The sequence below is a fragment of the Camellia sinensis genome, chromosome 4 (genome assembly GCF_055761805.1).
Source record: "Camellia sinensis isolate YWXY chromosome 4, ASM5576180v1, whole genome shotgun sequence".
Classification (NCBI taxonomy): Eukaryota; Viridiplantae; Streptophyta; class Magnoliopsida; order Ericales; family Theaceae; genus Camellia; species Camellia sinensis.
In genome coordinates this window covers 111,190,307-111,213,331 of record NC_138964.1, presented here as the reverse complement: position 1 = coordinate 111,213,331, position 23,025 = coordinate 111,190,307, and the positions used below count along the sequence as shown (strand labels likewise).

General features: G+C 40.3%; 3 protein-coding genes and 1 pseudogene across 5 annotated transcripts in view; all 4 read right to left on the bottom strand.

Moving 5' to 3' along the window:
• Positions 1 to 13,642, bottom strand: part of LOC145823971 (protein neprosin-like) — a 32,892-nt gene extending 19,250 nt beyond the window's left edge. The window contains exon 1 of the mRNA XM_082923550.1: positions 13,453 to 13,642. Coding sequence (XP_082779676.1) covers positions 13,453 to 13,642 — 190 coding nt within the window. The remainder of the gene's footprint in view (positions 1 to 13,452) is intronic.
• Positions 13,643 to 15,561: 1,919 nt separating this feature from the next.
• Positions 15,562 to 23,025, bottom strand: part of LOC114285467 (uncharacterized) — a 207,354-nt gene continuing 199,890 nt past the window's right edge. Inside the window, 1 exon segment of the mRNA XM_082922822.1 lies at positions 15,562 to 15,729. The gene's annotated coding sequence lies outside the window, so the exon portion shown is untranslated.
• Positions 16,283 to 20,541, bottom strand: LOC114295721 (uncharacterized; annotated as a pseudogene). Its single transcript, XR_014365918.1, has 7 exons — positions 20,207 to 20,541; positions 20,112 to 20,124; positions 19,714 to 19,811; positions 19,470 to 19,613; positions 17,236 to 17,316; positions 17,051 to 17,122; positions 16,283 to 16,935 (listed from the first exon to the last, which is right to left on the bottom strand). The product of XR_014365918.1 is annotated as an uncharacterized LOC114295721 (transcript).
• The window catches only part of LOC114295718 (protein ZINC INDUCED FACILITATOR-LIKE 1), a 220,542-nt gene continuing 218,394 nt past the window's right edge, over positions 20,878 to 23,025 (bottom strand). For both annotated transcript variants that reach the window (XM_082865951.1, XM_028240031.2), the window contains 2 exons: positions 22,840 to 22,883; positions 20,878 to 21,364 (listed from right to left, as the gene is read on the bottom strand). In XM_082865951.1, coding sequence (XP_082722077.1) covers positions 21,282 to 21,364; positions 22,840 to 22,883 — 127 coding nt within the window. In that variant the 3' untranslated portion in view covers positions 20,878 to 21,281. The remainder of the gene's footprint in view (positions 21,365 to 22,839; positions 22,884 to 23,025) is intronic.

The window sequence follows — 23,025 nt, the reverse complement described above, 5'->3', positions numbered from 1 at the left end:
ATATGTTTTATATATTTACTTCCGCAGCCCCTTATTAGGTGTTAATCTGTTCAGATGCCTTTGGTAATCCCAGGATTACTGGTCGATTACGGCACTAAATCTATCAGAGTAGGTTTGGGCCGTGACAGGAGTAATCATTGGGATCCTTACTAGTTCAGACTTCGTACCAGTCACGAATTCGGGGACCACCTATTTGCTATGCATGTAATCAACTAGGTCATACTAAGCATTTTTGTATGAAACTGGGGACTTCTTTGGGTATTCTGCAATCTAGTCGGGTTCAGCCTTATCCGTCTGGGCAGGGGCGATACCAATACCAAAACTAAGTAGGCCAGACTTCGAGAGCCTTTGGAGGGTTAAACTTTTATCCTCAAACTGAGGAGATGCGTGTTTGTTTCAAGTGTGGCCAGCTGGGTCACGTCAGTAGCTCTTGTCCTTGGCATCATAGTTCTTGGAGGGTTCCGAGGGTTGAGAATAACCCATCATAGCTCTTGTCCTTGTCTAGTTAGGAATGTGATAGCAGTGGTGGCGGATGGATAACTGTTTTTGGTAATTAGTTTTGGTTATCTTGTTTTGTGACTAGAGGGCAAATGGTTGTAATTATTATGTAGTCGTTTTGTTTTGTAACCGGTATGATGTGGACCGTTGGAGGGCAAATGATTTTTGTTTATGTATATATGGTGAGTTGTTTATTTTATGAGTTGGATACGTTGTGATTTTGAGTTTTCCTTAATGTGATGAGTCGTTGTGGAATTTAGAAATTTTCATATTGACGTGTATGAACTATTGCGTTTTGAATTAGGAATGTGATGACCAGAGAGCCTTATTTTGACTTAGGGATTGTTTACTGTGCTAAATAATTTGTGTTTGTGTAACGCCCTCAAAATAATGACAATAAACCCATCAAATAAGACATTCATTAACATATGAAATAACCACATTTTTCTATTCATCAGTGTTTCATTACAAAAGTATTACATGTTAACAACAAAAGCAAAATGCCCTACGGGCTTACAGCTTTCCAAGTTAACACTTGGTTACAACGAAAGAGTACTAACTCATACACATTAAGCCCTTGGCTTGTATTTACATGTAATACACCAAAAAGTAAAACGACATCATTATGTCCGCCTCAAGCCTCCCAAGCTAAGTCCTTGGAGGTGGCATGCTTCCTGCACCTGAAAATGATATTCCCATATAGGGTGAGCCACAGCCCAGTAGAAATACACTAAACCAACCATGAACAATGACTAAAATATTAGCAATTGATAGATGGCCAACACTGATACAATCACATAAATCACACATTTATGTCAACCGACTAATGAGTCCAAGTCACTTTTCATTTTCCCTTTTTAAACAGATAAGCATGCTAGCTCTATCATCATTTCCACAGATATGTATAAGAACTATATCCCACATACAGATAAGCATACAAGCTATATCCACATTCTCAACAGATATGTATAACAACAATATCCACAGATAAGCATATAAGCTATATCCACATTCTCAACAGATATGTATAACAACAATATCCACATATAAGCATATAAGCTATATCCACACTTCACAAAGATAAGCATATGAGCTCTATCTTCACTTCTCTAGACAAGCATATGAGCTGTATCTACGGAGTTCATTCCCTATCTTCTCCCAACACTATCCGGTTTAGAGGTACATCCCCTATCTTCCTCTAAACCGCGGAGTACATCCCCCATCTCCTCCTCTACACATAACGTATACAAACACAATGGTTCTATATACAATCATTCAATACATGCAATTAATGTATTCTATCAACCGTCAAGTTCCATGACACATTTCATTGATTAGTTTCAGTTTGCCTAATCAACATGCATTGTCTACAACAGTCACGACTATCCTCCACCGATAGCCCAAAGCAGTTATTTCTACATAGAAAATAAATGCACAATGGATATTCAATCAACATTTCATTTCCTCTTTCTTCTCAATTAATTTTCCCAATTAATTAAACAATGTAATTAGGTCAATTCCCATAATTAACATTTCAACCCTTAGGTCCCATTTTCATCAATGATTTAACATTCATTCCATTTCTCTAAGCCAAACATGCCTCTAGGTTTATTATGAATAAAGCCCCCAACTTTTGTAAAATTGCACAAAAGCCCCAAACTTTTACCAAATTACGAAACCAACCCCAACATCTCAAAATACCAAAATTTAAAGACAAAATCCATAGAGAGGAGTAGGATATCCCTACCTCAAATTCGGAGCCCCAAAGAAGAAGATGACAAAACCCAACGTGCTCCAAAACCCGAGATTTTCAGATTAAAATGAAGCTCTCGACGATCAACAACTTTTTTGTAAAGGCCAAAGATGAGCAAATCACTCCTACTAGATCAAAACCTAGAGAGAAGGTAGAGTCTAGAGTGAGAGGCTCAACAATGGTGTTTTGGAAAAGTAAGAGAGAGAAGAGAAAGCAAAAAGTGATTTGGAAAAGTCACAATTCGGAACTTTAACCCAGTTCTACGCTCGAGCGTAAAACACCCCGCTCGAGCGGCCACTCACAGACTTACGCTCGAGCGGCCAACCTCCCGCTCGAGCGCAGAATGCACTCGCTCAGCACTTTTGCAGAACCAGACCTCCGCTCGAGCTCCCAACCCTACGCTCGAGCGTACAACACTGCACAACAAATACTGGATGGGTGTATTCCCCGCTCGAGCGCCAACATCTCCGCTCGAGCGGACAGGCCAAAAATCTGGGCAACTAGTTTTGGTTTCTAAACTCAACCAACCTGAAACAAACCCGCCCAACACATCCCATAACTCAAATATGAAGTAAAGAGGATGCAAACAAGATAATAAACAACTACCAACATCCACGGACACATGTCCGGATCATGGTACAACAAGGGTAAACCCGGGATCGCTATAACCTCCCCCCCTTAAAGAATTTCGTCCCCGAAATTACGCACAAGTTTCCAAAACAAGTTTTTCCCTCGTTTTAAACAATGTTACATTTTAACATTCAACAATTCGACCCGTTACCAGTCATCCCATCCCTTTAACAAGAGACATTTCACAATATGTAAACAACATATGTACTCCCAACATGCATCAACATTATGCATTATCTTCCCAATTTCAACGATATATTCAACATATACCATGTTACAATCAACTTCCATATGAGGCAAGTTCCCAAAACAGACGTCCAATAAACCAAACATTTTTAATGTTTCACAACTTAAGACATATATAAAAGCTCTTAAGTTCAACAAAATGCAAAATTTAAACACAAAATTACATATCAACAAACAAGTCCGGATATTTCTCTCGGACTTCCAACTCACGTTCCCAAGTGGCTTCCTCCACTCCGTGATGTTTCCACAAGACTTTCACCAAAGGAATGGTCTTGCCACGCCGGACCTGATCCCGCCTATCCAAGACCCGAACCGGTCTCTCCTCATACGAGGCTTCCTCATCTACCTCTAAATCAGTCCAATCCAACACATGTGATGGATCTGGCTCATATTTCCGAAGCATACTCACATGAAATACGTCATGCACCCCGGACAACTGTGGCGGTAAGGCTAACCGATAAGCAACCTCACCAATCCTCTCAAGGATCTCAAAAGGACCAATAAACCGAGGGGATAACTTCCCACTCTTCCCAAACCTCATCAAGCCTCGCCTAGGTGATATCTTCAGAAAGACATGATCACCTACCTCAAACACCAAAGGCCTCCTCCTACGGTCAGCATAAGATTTCTGCCGACTCTGGGCTGTAACAAGCCTCCTACGGATAAGCTCAACTTTCTCCGTCGTCTCCCTAACCAACTCCGGACCCAACAAAGGTGCATCACCCACCTCGGCCCAACAAACTGGAGACCTACACGGTCGGCCATACAAGGCCTCAAACGGTGCCATACCGATGCTAGACTGAAAACTGTTGTTGTAGGCAAACTCTACCAATGGCAAGTGCCTCTCCCACGTCCCACTGAAGTCCAGGACACAACCCCGAAGCATATCCTCGAGGATCTGAATAGTACGCTCGGACTGCCCATCAGTCTGAGGATGATAGGCCGTACTAAAGGTCAACTTAGTGCCCAAGGCACTCTGCAAACTCTGCCACAACCTAGCAGTAAAACGAGGGTCTCTATCTGAGACGATCGTCACTGGGACCCCGTGCAATCTCACTATGTCCCGAACATACAAATCGACAAGATGATCCACCGAATCTCTCACGCGCATAGGAATGAAATGCGCCGACTTAGTCAACCGGTCTACAACCACCCAAATAGCATCACTACCCCGCTGCGTCCTCGGAAGACCTACAACGAAGTCCATAGTGATATGTTCCCATTTCCACTCGGCAATAGGCAAGGGTTGCAACAAACCCGCTGGCCTCTGATGCTCGGCCTTCACTTGCTGGCAAGTAAGGCACTTCGATACGAAAACCGCCACATCTCTCTTCATACCCCGCCACCAAAACTGGCGACTCAAATCCTGATACATCTTAGTACCTCCCGGATGCACCGCAAGGCGCGAATGGTGGAACTCTCGGAGTACCTCCTCTCGGCAAGACTCCGGTACAAACAAACGGTCTCGGTATCTGACACTCAGGTCGGGATACACCGTCAAACCCTTCTCAACTTTCCCACTGGAGATCTTCTCTCGGAGGGATTCTACCTCAAGGTCACCTCTCTGTGCCTCTAACACTCTAGTCACAAGTGTAGGTTGTGCAACAACAGATAACAAGGCCGCAGCCTCAACAGATTCGCCCAGTAGCAAATCAAACTCACCAAGTGTTCCCAACATCTCCCATTCCCGGATGGCTATACTAGCTACATCACTAATGGATTTCCTACTAAGGGCATCGGCCACAACATTGGCCTTTCCCGGATGATAATGCAACTCAAAATCATAATCCTCGATGAACTCCATCCACCTCCTCTGCCTCAAATTCAAGTCTCTCTGTGTAAACAGATACTTCAAACTCTTGTGGTCCGAGAACACCTCGAACTTCTCACCATAAAGGTAATGCCTCCAGATTTTCAAGGCAAAGATCACAGCCGCTAACTCTAGATCGTGTGTAGGGTAATTCTTCCCGTGTATTTTCAACTGACGTGAGCCATAAGCTACTACTTTCCCCTCTTGCATCAACACACAACCCAAACCCTCTCGTGAGGCATCACAATAAACCGCATAACCCAACCCTCTCTCCGGAATAATTAACACCGGAGCGGTGGTCAATCTAATTTTCAGCTCTTGGAATGACTTTTCACAAGTCTCACTCCACACAAACTTAACTCCCTTCCTAGTCAGTCTAGTCAACGGTGACGCTAACCTGGAGAAATCTTTCACAAACCGACGGTAATACCCAGCCAATCCCAGAAAACTGCGGATCTCAAACACACTCTTAGGCTGTGCCCAATCTTGCACTGCCTCAACCTTGGATGTATCAACAGACACCCCGTCCCCGGATACCACGTGGCCTAAGAATTTGACTTCCCTCAGCCAGAACTCACACTTCCCAAACTTGGCATACAGCCTATGGGCTCTAAGTAACTCAAGCACCACTCTCAAATGTTCCTCGTGCTCCTTCTCAGAAGGCGAATAGATAAGGATGTCGTCCACGAAGACGACCACAAATCGGTCTAAGAACTCCCGGAAAATCCGGTTCATCAAGTCCATAAAGACTGCCGGTGCATTGGTAAGCCCGAATGGCATCACCAGAAACTCATAATGGCCATACCGCGTACGGAATGCCGTCTTCGGAATATCCTCTTCCCTGACCCTCAACTGATGGTAACCCGATCTCAAATCTATCTTAGAGAAACAACGGGAACCCTTCAACTGGTCAAACAAATCATCGATACGGGGCATAGGGTACTTATTCTTAACCGTAGCCCGATTCAACTTCCGGTAGTCGATACACAATCTCAAGGCACCATCTTTCTTTTTAACAAAGAGGGCCGGTGCTCCCCACGGCGAAACACTAGGGCGAACAAAGCCCTTACCTAACATTTCCTGGAGCTGAACTTTCAACTCAACCAACTCTGCTGGAGCAAAACGGTAAGGTGCCATAGAAATCGGCGCCGTGCCAGGCACTAAATCAATAGAGAACTCTATCTCTCGGTGAGTTGGCAAACTAACAAGATCTTCGGGAAAAACATCCGAATACTCACAAACCACCCTCGGCAACACAATCTGTGTCTCAACACACTCACTACTCTCAAAGCTAGCAAGTAGACTACTAAGCTCACTTCGTCCTCGCGAATCATACCCCGGTGGCAAAACACTACCAACCCGGTCTCCCAAGAAATGGAACCACTCCCCGCTCAAGGTACATAATGTAACCCTCTGGCGGTAGCAATCAATAACAGCCCGGTATGACGATAGCCAGTCCATACCCAAAATAACATCAAAACCCTTCATGGGCATGACAACAAACGGAAAAACAAGTCTATAATCGGCGACTTCTATATCACATCCTCTAACACCCTGTTTCAGGATCAACTCACCACCCAAAGGCGATATCACACAAATAGGAGATGCTAACTGTGCTAACTCCAATTCCAAAACAGATGCAAATGCAGCAGATACAAAAGAATGAGATGCACCCGTGTCTATCAACACATTAGCAACCGAGTTGCAAAACAGAAAAGTACCTCTCACTACTGATGGAGCCGGTACTAAATCCTGCGCGGTAACAGCATACACGCGCCCCGTAGGCCTCTGGTCTACCTGCTCACCTCTCGGAGCAAACGACTGCTGCACAGACTGGGATGACGAAGCTCCCGGATTGGCCCTCGAGGCCTGCACAGACTGAGCTGGCTGAAAACCCTGCGTCTGCCTAGAACCAGACGCTCCCGAAGTGGCACTCAACTGCGGGCAAAACCTCTTCAGGTGCCCAGGCTGTCCACACTGATAACAAGACAAGGGCTGCCCCCTGCCCGAACTCTGACTCTGCGGTCTAGCTGAAGAAGAAGCAGCTCTCTGACCCCCACCCTTCTGCGGGCAAACAGAAACCTTGTGACCCAGCTGGCCACACTTGTAACAGGTGAAATCTCCCTGACCACCTCTCCCGGAGCCTGCACTCGGCACTGGGAAGGTCGATCTAGCAACACCACCCTGCGACTGCTGAGGGTTAGAACCCCTCTGCCTCTTACCATCACCCTGACTATCCTGGCTCCTCTTGGAGCCTCTCTGCCCCTCATCCTCCTCCTGCATCATAAGCTCCATATGAGCTGCAGCATCCACTAGGTGTCTATACTCTCGGATATATGATCCACCAACTCTCAACTTGAGGCCCCGCCTCAGCTTCCGCTCGAACTCATAGCAACGGCGTTCCTCAGACGCCACCAGTTCAGGTGCAAACCTGGACAAACTAGTAAAGGTAGCCTCAAACTCGGCCACTGACAAGCCCTGCTGATTAAGCCGGCTAAACTGATCCCTCAGCTTCTCTCTAGCCACTGCCGATAAAAACCTCTCCTGGAAAGCATTTACAAACGCCTCCCAAGTACCACCAACCCGAGCCTTCTCATACTTCCACCATTGACCCGCATCTCCCTTCAGTTGGAAGGATGCCAAGGTCACTTTCAATGCTCCGTCCTCAATGCCAAGCATCTCGAACGTTTTACTCATTTGCTCTAGCCACTCATCAGCCTTCAGTGGCTCTTTCGGATCCCCAATAAACTCATCCGGATTACACCGGAAGAACTCTCTCTTCAAGAAAGAAGGCCTTGCCTCAGCGGCCTGATTCCCAGCTCTAAGAATACCCAATGCTCCTGCTATCTCTCTAGCCAAGGCACCCATGACCTGCTGACCCACTGGCTCGGCCACATTGGCCTGGCCAACTCCCTCCTGCACTGCCGGAATCTCTCCCGGTAACGGTGCTTCCTGCCTCGCAGGCCTACCACGCCTAGCACCTCTTCCTCGTCCTGACATCCTAATAAAGGTAACACAGAACATTAGCACATTCACAAATGTGCCGAAACTAAATACTCACGTCCTAATGCATGGACAACTGTAATTCACTCCACATAAGCACATAAACACATAAGCATTTACGAATTTCATTTCCCGGATAATGATAGTCCCGAGGCGTTACTAGAGTTCCGGTTAGAAACAGCATTGATCAAGTGCTTTTCCAACAAGACTCCCAGAAACTCAAGGATCCAATCAACATCCTAGAAATTAAATCCCATACCCACATAGTCACATAAGCATGTTATCAATTAAGCACATAGCATATGATACTACCTCTAAGTCTCTATCAAGCGAGACAAACCCATTGTGATCCTAATCACTTCCCACGTACCCAAAGTATTCGAACCCGGTACGCTCTAATACCAAGTTGTAACGCCCTCAAAATAATGACAATAAACCCATCAAATAAGACATTCATTAACATATGAAATAACCACATTCTTCTATTCATCAGTGTTTCATTACAAAAGTATTACATGTTAACAACAAAAGCAAAATGCCCTACGGGCTTACAGCTTTCCAAGTTAACACTTGGTTACAACGAAAGAGTACTAACTCATACACATTAAGCCCTTGGCTTGTATTTACATGTAATACACCAAAAAGTAAAACGACATCATTATGTCCGCCTCAAGCCTCCCAAGCTAAGTCCTTGGAGGTGGCATGCTTCCTGCACCTGAAAATGATATTCCCATATAGGGTGAGCCACAGCCCAGTAGAAATACACTAAACCAACCATGAACAATGACTAAAATATTAGCAATTGATAGATGGCCAACACTGATACAATCACATAAATCACACATTTATGTCAACCGACTAATGAGTCCAAGTCACTTTTCATTTTCCCTTTTTAAACAGATAAGCATGCTAGCTCTATCATCATTTCCACAGATATGTATAAGAACTATATCCCACATACAGATAAGCATACAAGCTATATCCACATTCTCAACAGATATGTATAACAACAATATCCACAGATAAGCATATAAGCTATATCCACATTCTCAACAGATATGTATAACAACAATATCCACAGATAAGCATATAAGCTATATCCACACTTCACAAAGATAAGCATATGAGCTCTATCTTCACTTCTCTAGACAAGCATATGAGCTGTATCTACGGAGTTCATTCCCTATCTTCTCCCAACACTATCCGGTTTAGAGGTACATCCCCTATCTTCCTCTAAACCGGGGAGTACATCCCCCATCTCCTCCTCTACACATAACGTATACAAACACAATGGTTCTATATACAATCATTCAATACATGCAATTAATGTATTCTATCAACCGTCAAGTTCCATGACACATTTCATTGATTAGTTTCAGTTTGCCTAATCAACATGCATTGTCTACAACAGTCACGACTATCCTCCACCGATAGCCCAAAGCAGTTATTTCTACATAGAAAATAAATGCACAATGGATATTCAATCAACATTTCATTTCCTCTTTCTTCTCAATTAATTTTCCCAATTAATTAAACAATGTAATTAGGTCAATTCCCATAATTAACATTTCAACCCTTAGGTCCCATTTTCATCAATGATTTAACATTCATTCCATTTCTCTAAGCCAAACATGCCTCTAGGTTTATTATGAATAAAGCCCCCAACTTTTGTAAAATTGCACAAAAGCCCCAAACTTTTACCAAATTACGAAACCAACCCCAACATCTCAAAATACCAAAATTTAAAGACAAAATCCATAGAGAGGAGTAGGATATCCCTACCTCAAATTCGGAGCCCCAAAGAAGAAGATGACAAAACCCAACGTGCTCCAAAACCCGAGATTTTCAGATTAAAATGAAGCTCTCGACGATCAACAACTTTTTTGTAAAGGCCAAAGATGAGCAAATCACTCCTACTAGATCAAAACCTAGAGAGAAGGTAGAGTCTAGAGTGAGAGGCTCAACAATGGTGTTTTGGAAAAGTAAGAGAGAGAAGAGAAAGCAAAAAGTGATTTGGAAAAGTCACAATTTCGGAACTTTAACCCAGTTCTACGCTCGAGCGTAAAACACCCCGCTCGAGCGGCCACTCACAGACTTACGCTCGAGCGGCCAACCTCCCGCTCGAGCGCAGAATGCACTCGCTCAGCACTTTTGCAGAACCAGACCTCCGCTCGAGCTCCCAACCCTACGCTCGAGCGTACAACACTGCACAACAAATACTGGATGGGTGTATTCCCCGCTCGAGCGCCAACATCTCCGCTCGAGCGGACAGGCCAAAAATCTGGGCAACTAGTTTTGGTTTCTAAACTCAACCAACCTGAAACAAACCCGCCCAACACATCCCATAACTCAAATATGAAGTAAAGAGGATGCAAACAAGATAATAAACAACTACCAACATCCACGGACACATGTCCGGATCATGGTACAACAAGGGTAAACCCGGGATCGCTATAGTTTGGTTGAAATTGATTTAGAATGGGTGGACAATAGAGTTGGTTGTGGAAGATGGGCATTTTGAGGGTCATTATGATTAGTTAGAATATTGCGAGGGTGGAGTCATACTAGTCAGTATGTTCGGTTTGGTTGATATTGGCTTATGTTATAAGTTTTAATTTATTGCAGTGGAGGCTTGTTGGAAGAGCAAGAGGGTTGTGTCTTGTAGTGACAGGAGTGGTGTTGTGATTGTTGTCGGATGCATGTAGATTGGTGTGGGTAGTGAGCCTATCATGGACCTCATCGATCTGCGATGTAGTGTGGCTGTATGTGATTGTGTTGGTGGTGTATATTGTTCTGCGAAGGGGAAGTGGGGGTTTCGGCCCCAAGAGTCCACTTCAGACTTAAGAGGGTGTGGGAGAGGTTGTAGAACCCCCATATAAGGGTGTTTGGTGTTGGAGTATTGTTGTTTTGGTACTAAGTGAGGAGAGTGGTTGAATGAATAAAGTATGAGTCTAATGGGTTTGTCACGATCCAAACCCACTCCTACAGGTTTAGTGTCATAACCGGCCAGTAATCCTCAGATTACCGAAGGCCTCTGACCTAATTAGCAAAATATAAGGGGCTAGTGGAAGCAAACAGAGAAACATACATAGTCCATTGAGCTATGTAAACATACACGGGATAGAAATTCGAAAACTTATAATATACATAGGTGTGACGTCATAAATACAGTAGTCTACGTCAGTTTCGTTATAGATAAAGCAAAAAGGGACTGAGCCCAATATACAAATAAACAAGAAACTTGTTTTGAATCCAAAAGTAAACAAAGCCTTTTACGTTCACAAAATAGGACCACAAGAAACTCAGAACCTCCTCGGGAGGCACAAAGCCTGGCTGACAAACCAAAACTCCATATTATCAATTCTGAGTCTGGTCACATGCCTGGTCGCCTACAAACATAAATAATAGAGTGAGCTGGAGCCCAGTGAATAATAACAGAGTAAAGGTTTTAATGAATGATGTCCAGAACAGATTCCACACCTTTTATGATATTAGCTACAAAATCATATTCGTATCAGAAACAGAATCATAATCATATTCACATTCAAATCATGTGCAGTACATCCATTAGCATTAATATATTCCTATGGTCAAGCATATCAAGTTCCATAATGGAACCTCCGGTGCCAGGTAACATACCTCACACATGAGCCACAATATTATTCCCCCGGGCAAGGGCCTGGCCACTGTATTATTCCCCCGGGGGAGGGCCTCATGATCGTAAGCCACAACACTATTTCCCCTGGGTGAGGGCCTCTGCTAAGGATACCACATAAACATGTCAAAGAAGTGAAGCGTCATTCATGTAATTATAACATATCCTTTTGTATTGTTAAAACAGTTCATGTCGTACCATAATGTTCAGAAAGTACTTTATAACGAACATAGCTTTACTAAGTTATTACTTACAATAATTGCACAGATAACTTTGGTAGTAACCAATAGATCAACAGCTCACAGCGCGTGACCTATGCAAACATAATAGATTCACAGATTAAAACACACACTTGGACAGTGCTTAACCTATTTCATTTCGTTCTTAGTGTGTTTCTATCCCTTAACCTCATTATTTTCTCTTAATCATGGCCTAGGAATGCCTAGGATGCAATGAGGATGCTAAAATGTACTTGAAAACACTTAAGCAAACATGCTGAAAATGGGGGCCTCGCTCGAACAAGCGTCCAAACATGTGAGAGGTCGCTCAAGCGCAACTTCCTTAGCTCAAGTGGTCTGTAAACTCAGTAAAAGTACTGGTTGTGTGAATTTTTAGCTCGACAGTCGCTCGAGTATGAGACTGAGGTCCTCGCTCGAGCGCAACTATTGTCGCTCAAGCAGTCTGCAAAACATGAAAACTTCTGGGAGCATGCATTTTATGCTCAAGCCAACTTTTGGTCGCTCGAGTTGGCTCGAGCAAGAGTGCTAAAGAAAGAGTGGTTGCTCAAGCGCAAGTTCTGTCGCTCGAGCAGAGTGCAGAATTTTGGAATTTCCATATTGCACTCCCAAGTTCAAAACTCAAAGTCAAAACTTTAAAATGCACCCTTTGGGCCTCAAAACTTGAGAAAACATGTCTAAACTTGTCCAACATCATGAAATCAAAACCATTTCGCCAAATCAAGGCCCAAAAGCCTGCCAATTTCTCAAAATTCAACTTGAAACTTAAGAATATGATGTGAACATGACATGCATGAATTGTCATGACTTTTAAGCTTTCAAATCATGATCTAACAAGGTTAAATGGAATGAAACTTCATGAATTTTTAAAACTAAGGTGAAATAATAACATGCATGAGGAAAATTCTTGGAAACAACTTCAAAATGCATGAAATGTACATGCATGCATGATTTAATTCCCTTAATTCTAGCTCAATTCTTGTAATTCATCTCCCAATTCCCATGAATGCTACTATTAGCTATTTCAATTACATAATTAAAAGGTTGAGTCCTTACCTTAGCTTCTCAATTGAATGTTAGATAGCTAATTGTTTAAGTTTCCAAGCCAAAACAAGTTCTTCTAATTTCCTACAATCCTCTAGTTGAATTCAAGTCTTCCTTTTCTCTCTCTTTCTTTCTCACGTTTGATCTCAAAAGATGAGGGAATGAGAGTGTAAAGTGTATAGGAAGTGCTAGGGGTGGCCTTATATAGGCTTGATTAAGAAGTGTAATCAATGACTAATTAAGTGACATTAATTATTCTAATTGAATTCGTTCTGAATCATATTTTAATTAAACCTACCATAAAATTCTAAAAATTTCAACTTACACTAAATTCAAGTCAATTTTGTGATCGGATGCCGATACGGCCTTCAATTCACAGCACCAAACAGAAACAGAAACAGATATTTCTATAGCAGACAGATATAAACACACATAATGCAATGCACATGTAATTAACTCAGGATTTTATCTTAATTACTTATTAGGCATACTTAATCATGGCTTAACAGTTAATCATGGGTCAGGATTGTTACAGTCTTCCCCCCTTAAAGAGTTTGGTCCTTCAAACTCGAGTTACCTTCATTTTGGAAGAACACCAGATCCAACGGAAACAAGTCAACATATCTTTTCATCATATCTTCTTTAGTTTCCCAAGTTGCATAGGTCCCTCCGTGGTTTTTCCAATCAACCTTTACCAGTGGGATTTCCTTGTTGCTCAGTCTTTTGATTTGACGGTTAACAATCTGTATTGGCCTCTCTTCATACATATTGTCATCTTTCAGAAGCATATGAGTTGGTTCAATCACATGGAATGGATCTCTTAGATAGTCTCAAAGCATTGAGACATGAAAAACATTATGCATATGTTCCATGACCGGCAGTAAGGCTACCCGATACGTCACCGAATTGATCTTCTTAAGAATTTCATATTGCCCAACATATCTCAGTGCTAGCTTGCCTTTTACACCAAACCGTGTCTGGCCTTTCATTGGAGTCACTTTTATGAACACATGATCTCCAATCTCATATTCTCTGTCTCTTCTCCGGACATCTGTATAACTCTTTTGGCGACACTGTGTAATTTTCAAACGTTGTTGGATCAATTTCACCTTTTCAGTTGTTTCTTGCATAAGTTCCAGTACCAACAATGGTCTATCACCTACCTCAGCCCAGCAAATCGAAGATTGACACTTCTGACCGTATAGAGCTTCATAAGAAGCCATTCCAAGACTGGAATGATAGTTGTTGTTATACACAAACTCGGCCAGAGGAAGATAAGTCTCCCAATTCCCTTGGAAATCCAATACACACATCCATAACATATCTTCCAAAGTTTGATTGGTTCATTCAGATTGGCCGTCTGTCTGTGGGTGATAGGCACTACACAATCACAGTTCTGTTCCCAAAGCATGTTGCAAACTTTGCCAGAATCTTGACATGAACTTCGAATCTCTATTAGATACAATGGATACTGGCACACCATGTAATCTCACAATCTCATTCATATAAATGTTAGCTAATTTATCAGCATTATAAAAAGTTTTCACAGGCAGAAAATGAGTAGACTTAGTCAAACAGTCAACAATGACCCAAATAGAATCCATACCTCAAGAGGAGTGAGGCAATCCGACAATGAAGTCCATCATGATATGCTCCTACTTCCATTCTGGTATTAGAAGCGACTAAAGTAATCCAGCAGGTCGTTGATGTTCAGCTTTTGCCTGTTGACAATGTAAGCATCTAGTCACAAAATCAGCAATGGTTTTCTTCATTCCCGACCACTAGAAATTTTGTTTCGAGTCATGGTACATTTTCGTATTCCCCGGATGCATAGCAAATTTTGAATTATGGCCTTCAGTCATAAAACGTTTCCTCAAATTAGAACAATTCGGTACATAAAGTCTATTATGAAATTTCAGCACACCACTTTCAATCACAAATCCTAGCCTCGATTTTTAGTTAATTTCATCAATAACTCTCTTCAAAAACTCATCTTCAAGTTGTCACTACAAGAATTAACACTTTTGGCAACAAAAAAATTGGTCGCTAAAAGTCTATTTTGGTTAGCAAAAGTTATCCGCGACCAAATTTTTTGGTCGCTACTTTGGTCGCCAATTGAGGGTCGGCAAAAGTAATTCACGACCAAAATTTTGGTTGGTTGGCAAAAGTCGGATTTGCCGACTAAATTTTTGGTCGCGAAATATATCATTACCGCGACTAATTCATTTAGTCGCTAAAACACTTTGGTCGCAAAAAGTGATATTTTCCCGACCAAAACGTTTGGTCGCCAATTATCACATTCAACGACCAAAAAGTTTGGTCGCCAATTGTGACATTCCGTGACCAAAAAGTTTGGTCGCCAATTGTGACATTCCACGACCAAAAAAGGTTTTGGTCGCCATTTGTTACTTTTCACGACCAAAACTTTTGGTCGGCAAAAGTGAGTTTCCACGACCAAGAGCTATTTTGCTCGACAATAGATGTATTTTTTGCGACCAAAACTCTTGGTCGGCAATTGTCATTTTTTGCGAAAAAAAATTATTTATTTGTCGCGACTAATAAATTGTTCGCCAAAGCAGGAAAACAATACACTTGTAATTCCTAATAATTTATTCAATCCATAATAAACCTATAATTTTAAAGCATCACTCAAATTAACTGAATCATTAACATTCGACACAATACATAATTCATTAACATTCGATTTATTAAATTTCTGTCAAACAACCAGACATTGTTCCAATTCAAACTGAAACAACCAGACATCCCCACCATGGTGTTCCACCAGACATTGTTCACACAAAATAATGACAACCAAAGAATCCAACAACACCTTTCTAAACTGTCAAACAACCTACTTCCAAAATTTCTTAAATTTCCCAAAACACTAGTGTACATTATATACATCCTATTTATAGAACTACATTCCAATTCAAACTGAAACACCCTAGTTTTAGCAAGAACAAAAAGAAACAATTCTACGAGTAAATAATATGTGGAAGCTTTGACTAAAACAAGAACTCTGTGTCAGAAACTTCGAGGACATTGTGGACGCCAATAGGGTTCACACCTGGCTGGAAAGCATTTCCTTCAATATACCTGTGACAACATTTAATCAATTAGCATTTCACCTAGTGTTGGGTAATTGCAATTTGCTTGTACTGATTGAAGACAGAAACTCACATTTCTTTCAAGAAAGTGTGCTTATAGAATGCATTCGGGATTCTCCCAGTAAATTGATTATGATCCAGGTACTTGCAATGAAAGCAAGCTTAAGATGCTGTCCCATGCCTACCCAAAAAAAAGATGCTGTCCCGATACACAAAAGCACAAAGATGCAAAAAAAGGGGAAAAGCAAATTAAAGAAGGGAAAAAAAAGGCATTAATTGTGATAAAAACAACAGTTAAAAGCCATGAATCAAAGTCATAAGGGATGAGGAAATCTTCTCAATATTGAAGATTGGGTCACAGATGTCAAGGAGCGAAACAAAGTGTATCGATGAAATAGGAATCCTAACTCAACCTTGGTTCCACTAACAAACTTGTCCTGCAAATCCAAATAACTTTTCAATATGCAATTGTAATATTGACCACTAGCAAAATTGCCCGTGCCTAAAGGTACTTCATCAGTAGAGAAATAACACCAACCGTTAGATTTATTCAATCTTAACCCCAAACTATAGCACACAACATTTTTCAAAAACTAATGTGTTTTATTATACAGATTTGTCTTGTCCTTCTTGTCATGAAGACATGATAGGTGACTATTTCAAACCATACAATCACATCAGCCAAATTGTGATCCAATGAATAGTATGCCCAGAAAGTGTAGCTAAAAAAGTCCAGACTTAAAATCCGAACTGCCAAATTTATGTGTATTGCTCTTAGAAAGAGGAAATTCCTCTAGATACATTGCAAAAATAGAACTTCTCATACATAACTGGATCACATTTGTAGAGTGGACAGAAAATTCAAAAATAAACTTACAAGGAAGTCAATGGGGGAATATGAGCAAGTCCAGATGGTATGATACCCAGACATTTTGTTGTATGATAAATGCCTATTACAAACATAGCAGTCAATTTTTTAAGATGGTTTCAATTATAACAAAAATAAATCCAGAAAGAAGATAGATAACAGTCTTAATACAGTTAAAAAGAAAATAAAATGCTTACAAGATTTCCAAATTAGTCAAGTTTGCTAGCTGAGCTGGGATTCCACCCGTAAGGTAGTTATTATTCAGATAACTGCATATCAGAATTACAAAGGATCAAAAATGGTTTTTATAAGAACTACGACTCTGATAGCCTTAAACTGGAAAATATTAAGTACTTCAAAATTCGCTGAAGCATAGACTTACAGGTTGCGAAGAGATGGAAAGCATCCCTCAATACGTATTAGTTCCCTAATAGTTCCCACCAAATGATTGTTACCAACATCCCTATGAAAACATGGTTATCACAGAGAGATTATCTGCAATGAGATACAAATAGTAAAGCAAACAAATACTGTAGGGAATAGAACATATAGCGATCCCGGGTTTACCCTTGTTGTACAGTGATCCGGACATGTGTCCGTGGATGTTGGTAGTTGTTTATTATCTTGTTTGCATCCTTTTTACTTTGTATTTGAGTTATAGGATGTGTTGGGCAGGTTGGTTACAGGTTGGTTGTGTTTGGGAGCCTAGTGTTGCTGCCCAGATTTTTGGCCCTTCGCTCGAGCGAGGAGTTTGTCGCTCGAGCGAGAGTTGAGTTTGTCTGGTGGGTCGAGCCAGAGTGGCTTCGCTCGAGCGAGCGATGGCGTCTGGTTCTGGACCTGAGAGTTGCGTTTCTTGGCTCGAGCGAGATTTTCTTGGCTCGAGCGGTCTGGTTTGTTCTTCGCTCGAGCGAGAGGTCTGTCGCTCGAGCGTGCTTCTGGTTACAGACCTGAGGGTTCGAGTTGTTGGCTCGAGCGAGCATTCCTTTGCTCGAGCGCACTTTTGAGTTTTTGGCTCGAGCGAGAGTTCCTTGGCTCGAGCGAGAGTTTCTGTGTCTGGTCGCTCGAGCGACCATGTCTTCGCTCGAGCGAGCGTGTTTTATATCAGCGGACAGTAGCGATTTGAACATCACTTTTTCATCTTCTTTTTCTTTAGCAAACCTAGATCCGAGACCCTTTCTCTCTACACTTATATTCTCTCTAAGAATTGATCTCCCTAGAGTGTGAATCTAGCCTAGGGCCTTTGTTAAAAAGATAGAGGGCGTTAAGAGCTTTGTTTTAATCTGAAAAAGTTGGGATTTGGAACACGTTGATCTTCGAGTCTTCATCTCCTTTTTAGCTCAAACTTCGAGGTAGGGATATCCTACTCCTCTCTATGGATTTTGTCTTTAAATTTTAGTATTTTGAGATGTTGGGGTTGGTTTGGTAATTTTGTGAAAGTTTGGGACTTTTGTGCAATTTTACAAAAGTTGGGGGTTTTATTTATAATAAACCTAGATGCATGTTTGGTATAGAGAAATGGATTAAAAGTGGAATCATTGGTGAAATGGAACCTAAGGGTTGAAATGTTAATTATGGAATTGACCTAATCACATTGTTTGATTAATTGGGATAATTAATTGTGAGAAATGAGGAAATGTAATGTTGATTGAATATCCATTGTGCATTTATTTTCTGTTTAGAAATAACTGCTTTGGGCTATCGGTGGAGGATAGTCGTGATTGTTGTAGACAATGCATGATGATTAGGCAAACTGAAACTAATCAATGGAATGTGTCATGGAATTTGACAGTTGATAGAATACGTTAATTGTATGTATTGAGATTGTATATAGAACCAATGTGTTTGTATACGTTATGTGTAGAGGAGGAGAAAGGGGATGTACTCCGCGGTTTAGTGGAAGATAGGGGATGTACCTCTAAACCGGATAGTGTTGGGAGAAGATAGGGGATGAACTCCGTAGATACAGCTTTTATGCTTGTCTAGAAAGGTGGAAGATAGAGCTTATATGCTTATCTTGTGAAGTGTGGATACAGCTTATATGCTTATCTGTGAATGTGGGATATAGTTGTTATACTTATCTGTTGAAATGATGATAGAGCTACCATGCTCATCTGTTGAAAAAGGGAAAATGAAAAGTAACTTGGACTCATAAGTCGTATGGCATAAATGTGATTTATGTGAATGTATCAGTGTTGGCCATCTATCAATTACTAATCTTTTAGTCATTGTTCATGGTTGGTTTAGTGTATTTCTACTGGGCTGTGGCTCACCCTTTATGGGAATATCATTTTCAGGTACAGGAAGCATGCCACCTCCAAGGACATAGCTTGGGAGGCTAGGACTGGACATACTTTTGTCGTATTACTTTTGATGTATTACATGTAGATTCAAGCCAAGGGCTTAATATGTATGAGTTAGTACTCTTTTTGTTGTAACCAAGTGTTAACTTGGAAAGCTGTAAGCCCGTAGGGCATTTGCTTTTGTTGTTAACATGTAATACTTATGTAATGGAATTTTGATAAATGAAGGAATGTGGAACTTTTGACTATCAATGCATGTCTTATTTGTTGGGTTTAATGTTATCATTTTGAGGGCGTTACAGAACATGAAATTTACAAATGTCGGAGTTGTTGCAGAGTGCCCAATTCTGGTGGAATTCGCCCAATAAAACGATTTTCATGTAGATAGAGGTAACGTAGCAGAGGAAGATTAGCTAATTCTTTGGGGATTTCTCCTTTGAAATTATTGAAACTCAAGTATCTGCAGAAGATTCATTATAACACATTAATAGTATATAGAATAAATAATATGATAAAATTCCAACAAAACTAATACCCTCAAAGATGATGAAATTACTCACAGATGGGTTAGACTCTTTAGTTCACCTATTTCAGGAGGAATGACATCTTGCAACTTATTCCACCTCAAATTGCTGGAAAGAAATAAGAAAGAAAAATACTGTAAGTAAACAGAAAATTAGAAAACAAAAAAGATCAGAGCAAGTGGGCTAGAGTTCTCAAAATTGGAGAAAATGTTTTCCACATGAAGTGGTTGGAAAAAAAAATTTCAATACAGACAACTTGTTAGTGTATTTGAATACAGACAACTTGTTAGTTAATAATAGGGTTTAAATTATACATCAGCAATTTCAATCCTCAAAGAACGTATCAGCAATTTCAATCCTCAAAAAATGGAACAAATAGAATTATATTCCTAACCTAAGTTTGGAAGGACTACTATCTCCCACCTATCATTAACCTTTTCAGCAATCCTGATGAAATTGTTGAATTTGATTAGTATTTTGATTAAAATTATGAGAAGTAAAATGAATCAATAAATATTGAAATGAAAACCTTGGGAGGGCATCTGGTCTGGCTTTGGAGGTAGATTGAAGGTACAGATTAACATAGTCAAGAAAAGACTTTACTGGAATACGTTGCCCATTAAGCTCAACCTTCACAGTCTTTCCAATGCATCCCGCCAAGTCAATCACCCGTTTTTTCATCAGGGCAACAACATCATCTTCAAGATGAGTAATATTGAATTTTGCTAAGTCAGGCTTAAATGTAACTTTTGTCCAGTTTTCGCTCTCCTTGCATTTTGTTATGACGGACTTAGATTTCTTTCCCATATTGTTGGAGAAAACCTTCATAGGAGTGGAAGGAACTTGCCAGTTAGCAAAGCACATGAATCATAATAAGGCTTTGTAAGGAAAACTATATGTACAAACAAAAGAATATGCTACCAACTTTTTTTTTAAAAAAAGATTCAAATCAGAATTTACATATTAGCAGGCAAGCGAAACATGCATGGTATGACTTAAATTTGGAAGAACCAAATTGATACAAAGAACAAAATATAAGAATTACCAATATAAGAATTACCAATATTTAATTTACATTACATCAATATATTTATTTATTTATTTATCAATTGATAAGAAATTACAAATACAAAAAAGACAATCGTAGTCCAACACATTTATAAACCAAACACAAAACTCCATAATGAAAAGAAATAAAACTCAACAAAAAACCCTATAATAGGGGAGACATTATCCATCTTTGCCAAACATTCGAATCTTACAATTCGGCTTGGATAGTACTTATCCAAACATATTTCAGTACAACAGTAAAATTAACACCACCACAAAACTCTTTTGGAAACATAGTAACACTTTTTCCTTACTAATAACAAACAATGCTATGCTTCCTATAACAAAGATCTCATCCGTATGCTATAGTATGCTAACAGTTTTTCATCAACAACAACAAATGAGTATATTTGCAGGTACATTAATAGGATTTTAATCAAATAATCGAAGTATTTGGTTGGTTACTACCCTTGCATTGAATGCAACAATGTATTGCATCTTGAAACAATCATTTTGAGAACATTTACCCAACCTGGTTTTGTAGTAAAGCTTCATCATTGAGCAAGAAATGGTTTGAATGTCATCAACACCCCGATTACTTCGATTACATTCAAGAGGAAGAAAACCATCTGGTCACCTGCATTCAAATGAACAAATACAACTAAATATAGATTTCAGAAGCAATAAAATGAAAAACACAATAATCATTGAAAAACAAATTTTTGGCAGATGTAAACGCTGGTTACGGAGTTACTGTGTTGTATTTATGAATCGGGCTGCTTTCAAATTGCATTATTAACAATTTTGGCAAAATCAATAGCTAACTCCATACTTTGTTTTGCAAAATAAGGATAAAAAGAGACGTGGCATGGTTGAGTGATCAAATGAAGTAGGATAGATTTATTGAAACTAAAGAATATCAAAGAATTACTTCAAACCAATAAAAGAATCGAAAGAAAATTTTCCAAATTATGAGGGAACACTTCAAAACAATATCTTCAGGAAGTAGATAACCAAAACCACATTGATATGGCAGTACTTGTGAAATTAGAAACCAGTGTTTGTAGAGACTTGAGAGCCTAACACCATTTTGTGCATCCGAAATCATACCCATGTCATGATCTGTAACTCAATTCAACTAATCTTAAAGGAGGACGACCCAATGCACGAAGTTTCCACTAAAGCAGGGTCTGGGAAGCATAAGATGTAAGCAGCCTTACCCCCACTGGGGACGCTAACAGCAATTCTTATCATGGGGGCAAGCCTCTCTTTGAATTGAACACTAGACATATGGTTTGAACACTAGACATATGTTTTGTTCATCATGTATAAAAGCACAAAGGGCACTAACATGATTGCCAACAACACGGCCTAACCCTAGCCTTGTCATTAACGAAGTCGACTTTCCAAATCAGTGATACCTACAGTACTACCGGATGCTTCCCTCATCATAAAACCAACATGAAATGCAATGGCAATGATGGTTATTAATACAAGCTATGATAGAAGCCATTGTAACACCTAGTTTGCCCAGACCACAGATCATGCTGCTTTTTCCACCATAACACTACAATACTGCCACAGAGTTCATTCATTATGTCATCATCACCATTTTATTGCTTCTTGTGCTGTCACCTGCTGGGACACCAGACTACCAATTGTTGTTGATGGGTTCAAAACGAAAGTATTCTCAAAATTAAGCCACAATTCAATGAGTCAACCCAGTTTGTGGAATCACCTACTGGGGGTGACTTTCCTGTTCCAAAACCGTGATTTCGTGGTCAAGAGAAAAAACCGAATCATTATCACATTTCTTGTCAAGATAGAATCACAATTCCAACTATGATGGAACCACTCTAAAGGAACCAACCATGAAAACATGATTCTTTGGACAAAAGACACAGAAATCGAAAGAACAATTGGCCATGATGATCAAAAGCAACCTCATATGGGAATGAATGTTAAGAAACAACTTAATATATTCATTATGTTTCTTAAACCAATAAAGTCAAAATAGGCAACTATAGGAATGTTTGTGATCTCAGATAAAGAATGTCCGACGCAGTGTAGCCAACCGAAATTCAATAAATGGACTTAGTGGAGAGTTGTTACCTGGAAGGAAGGCAGCAACCTGACGCCGTTGTGCCCAAGAAAAGCTGCATAGATCATTGAGACTAATTAACAAATCCAATATATATATCAATTCATATCACACAAGTACTTTATAATCAACTAAGAATCATTGATATGACACCATACGGACATGCTAATGAAATAGTTTCCAAAAGAATCAGGACA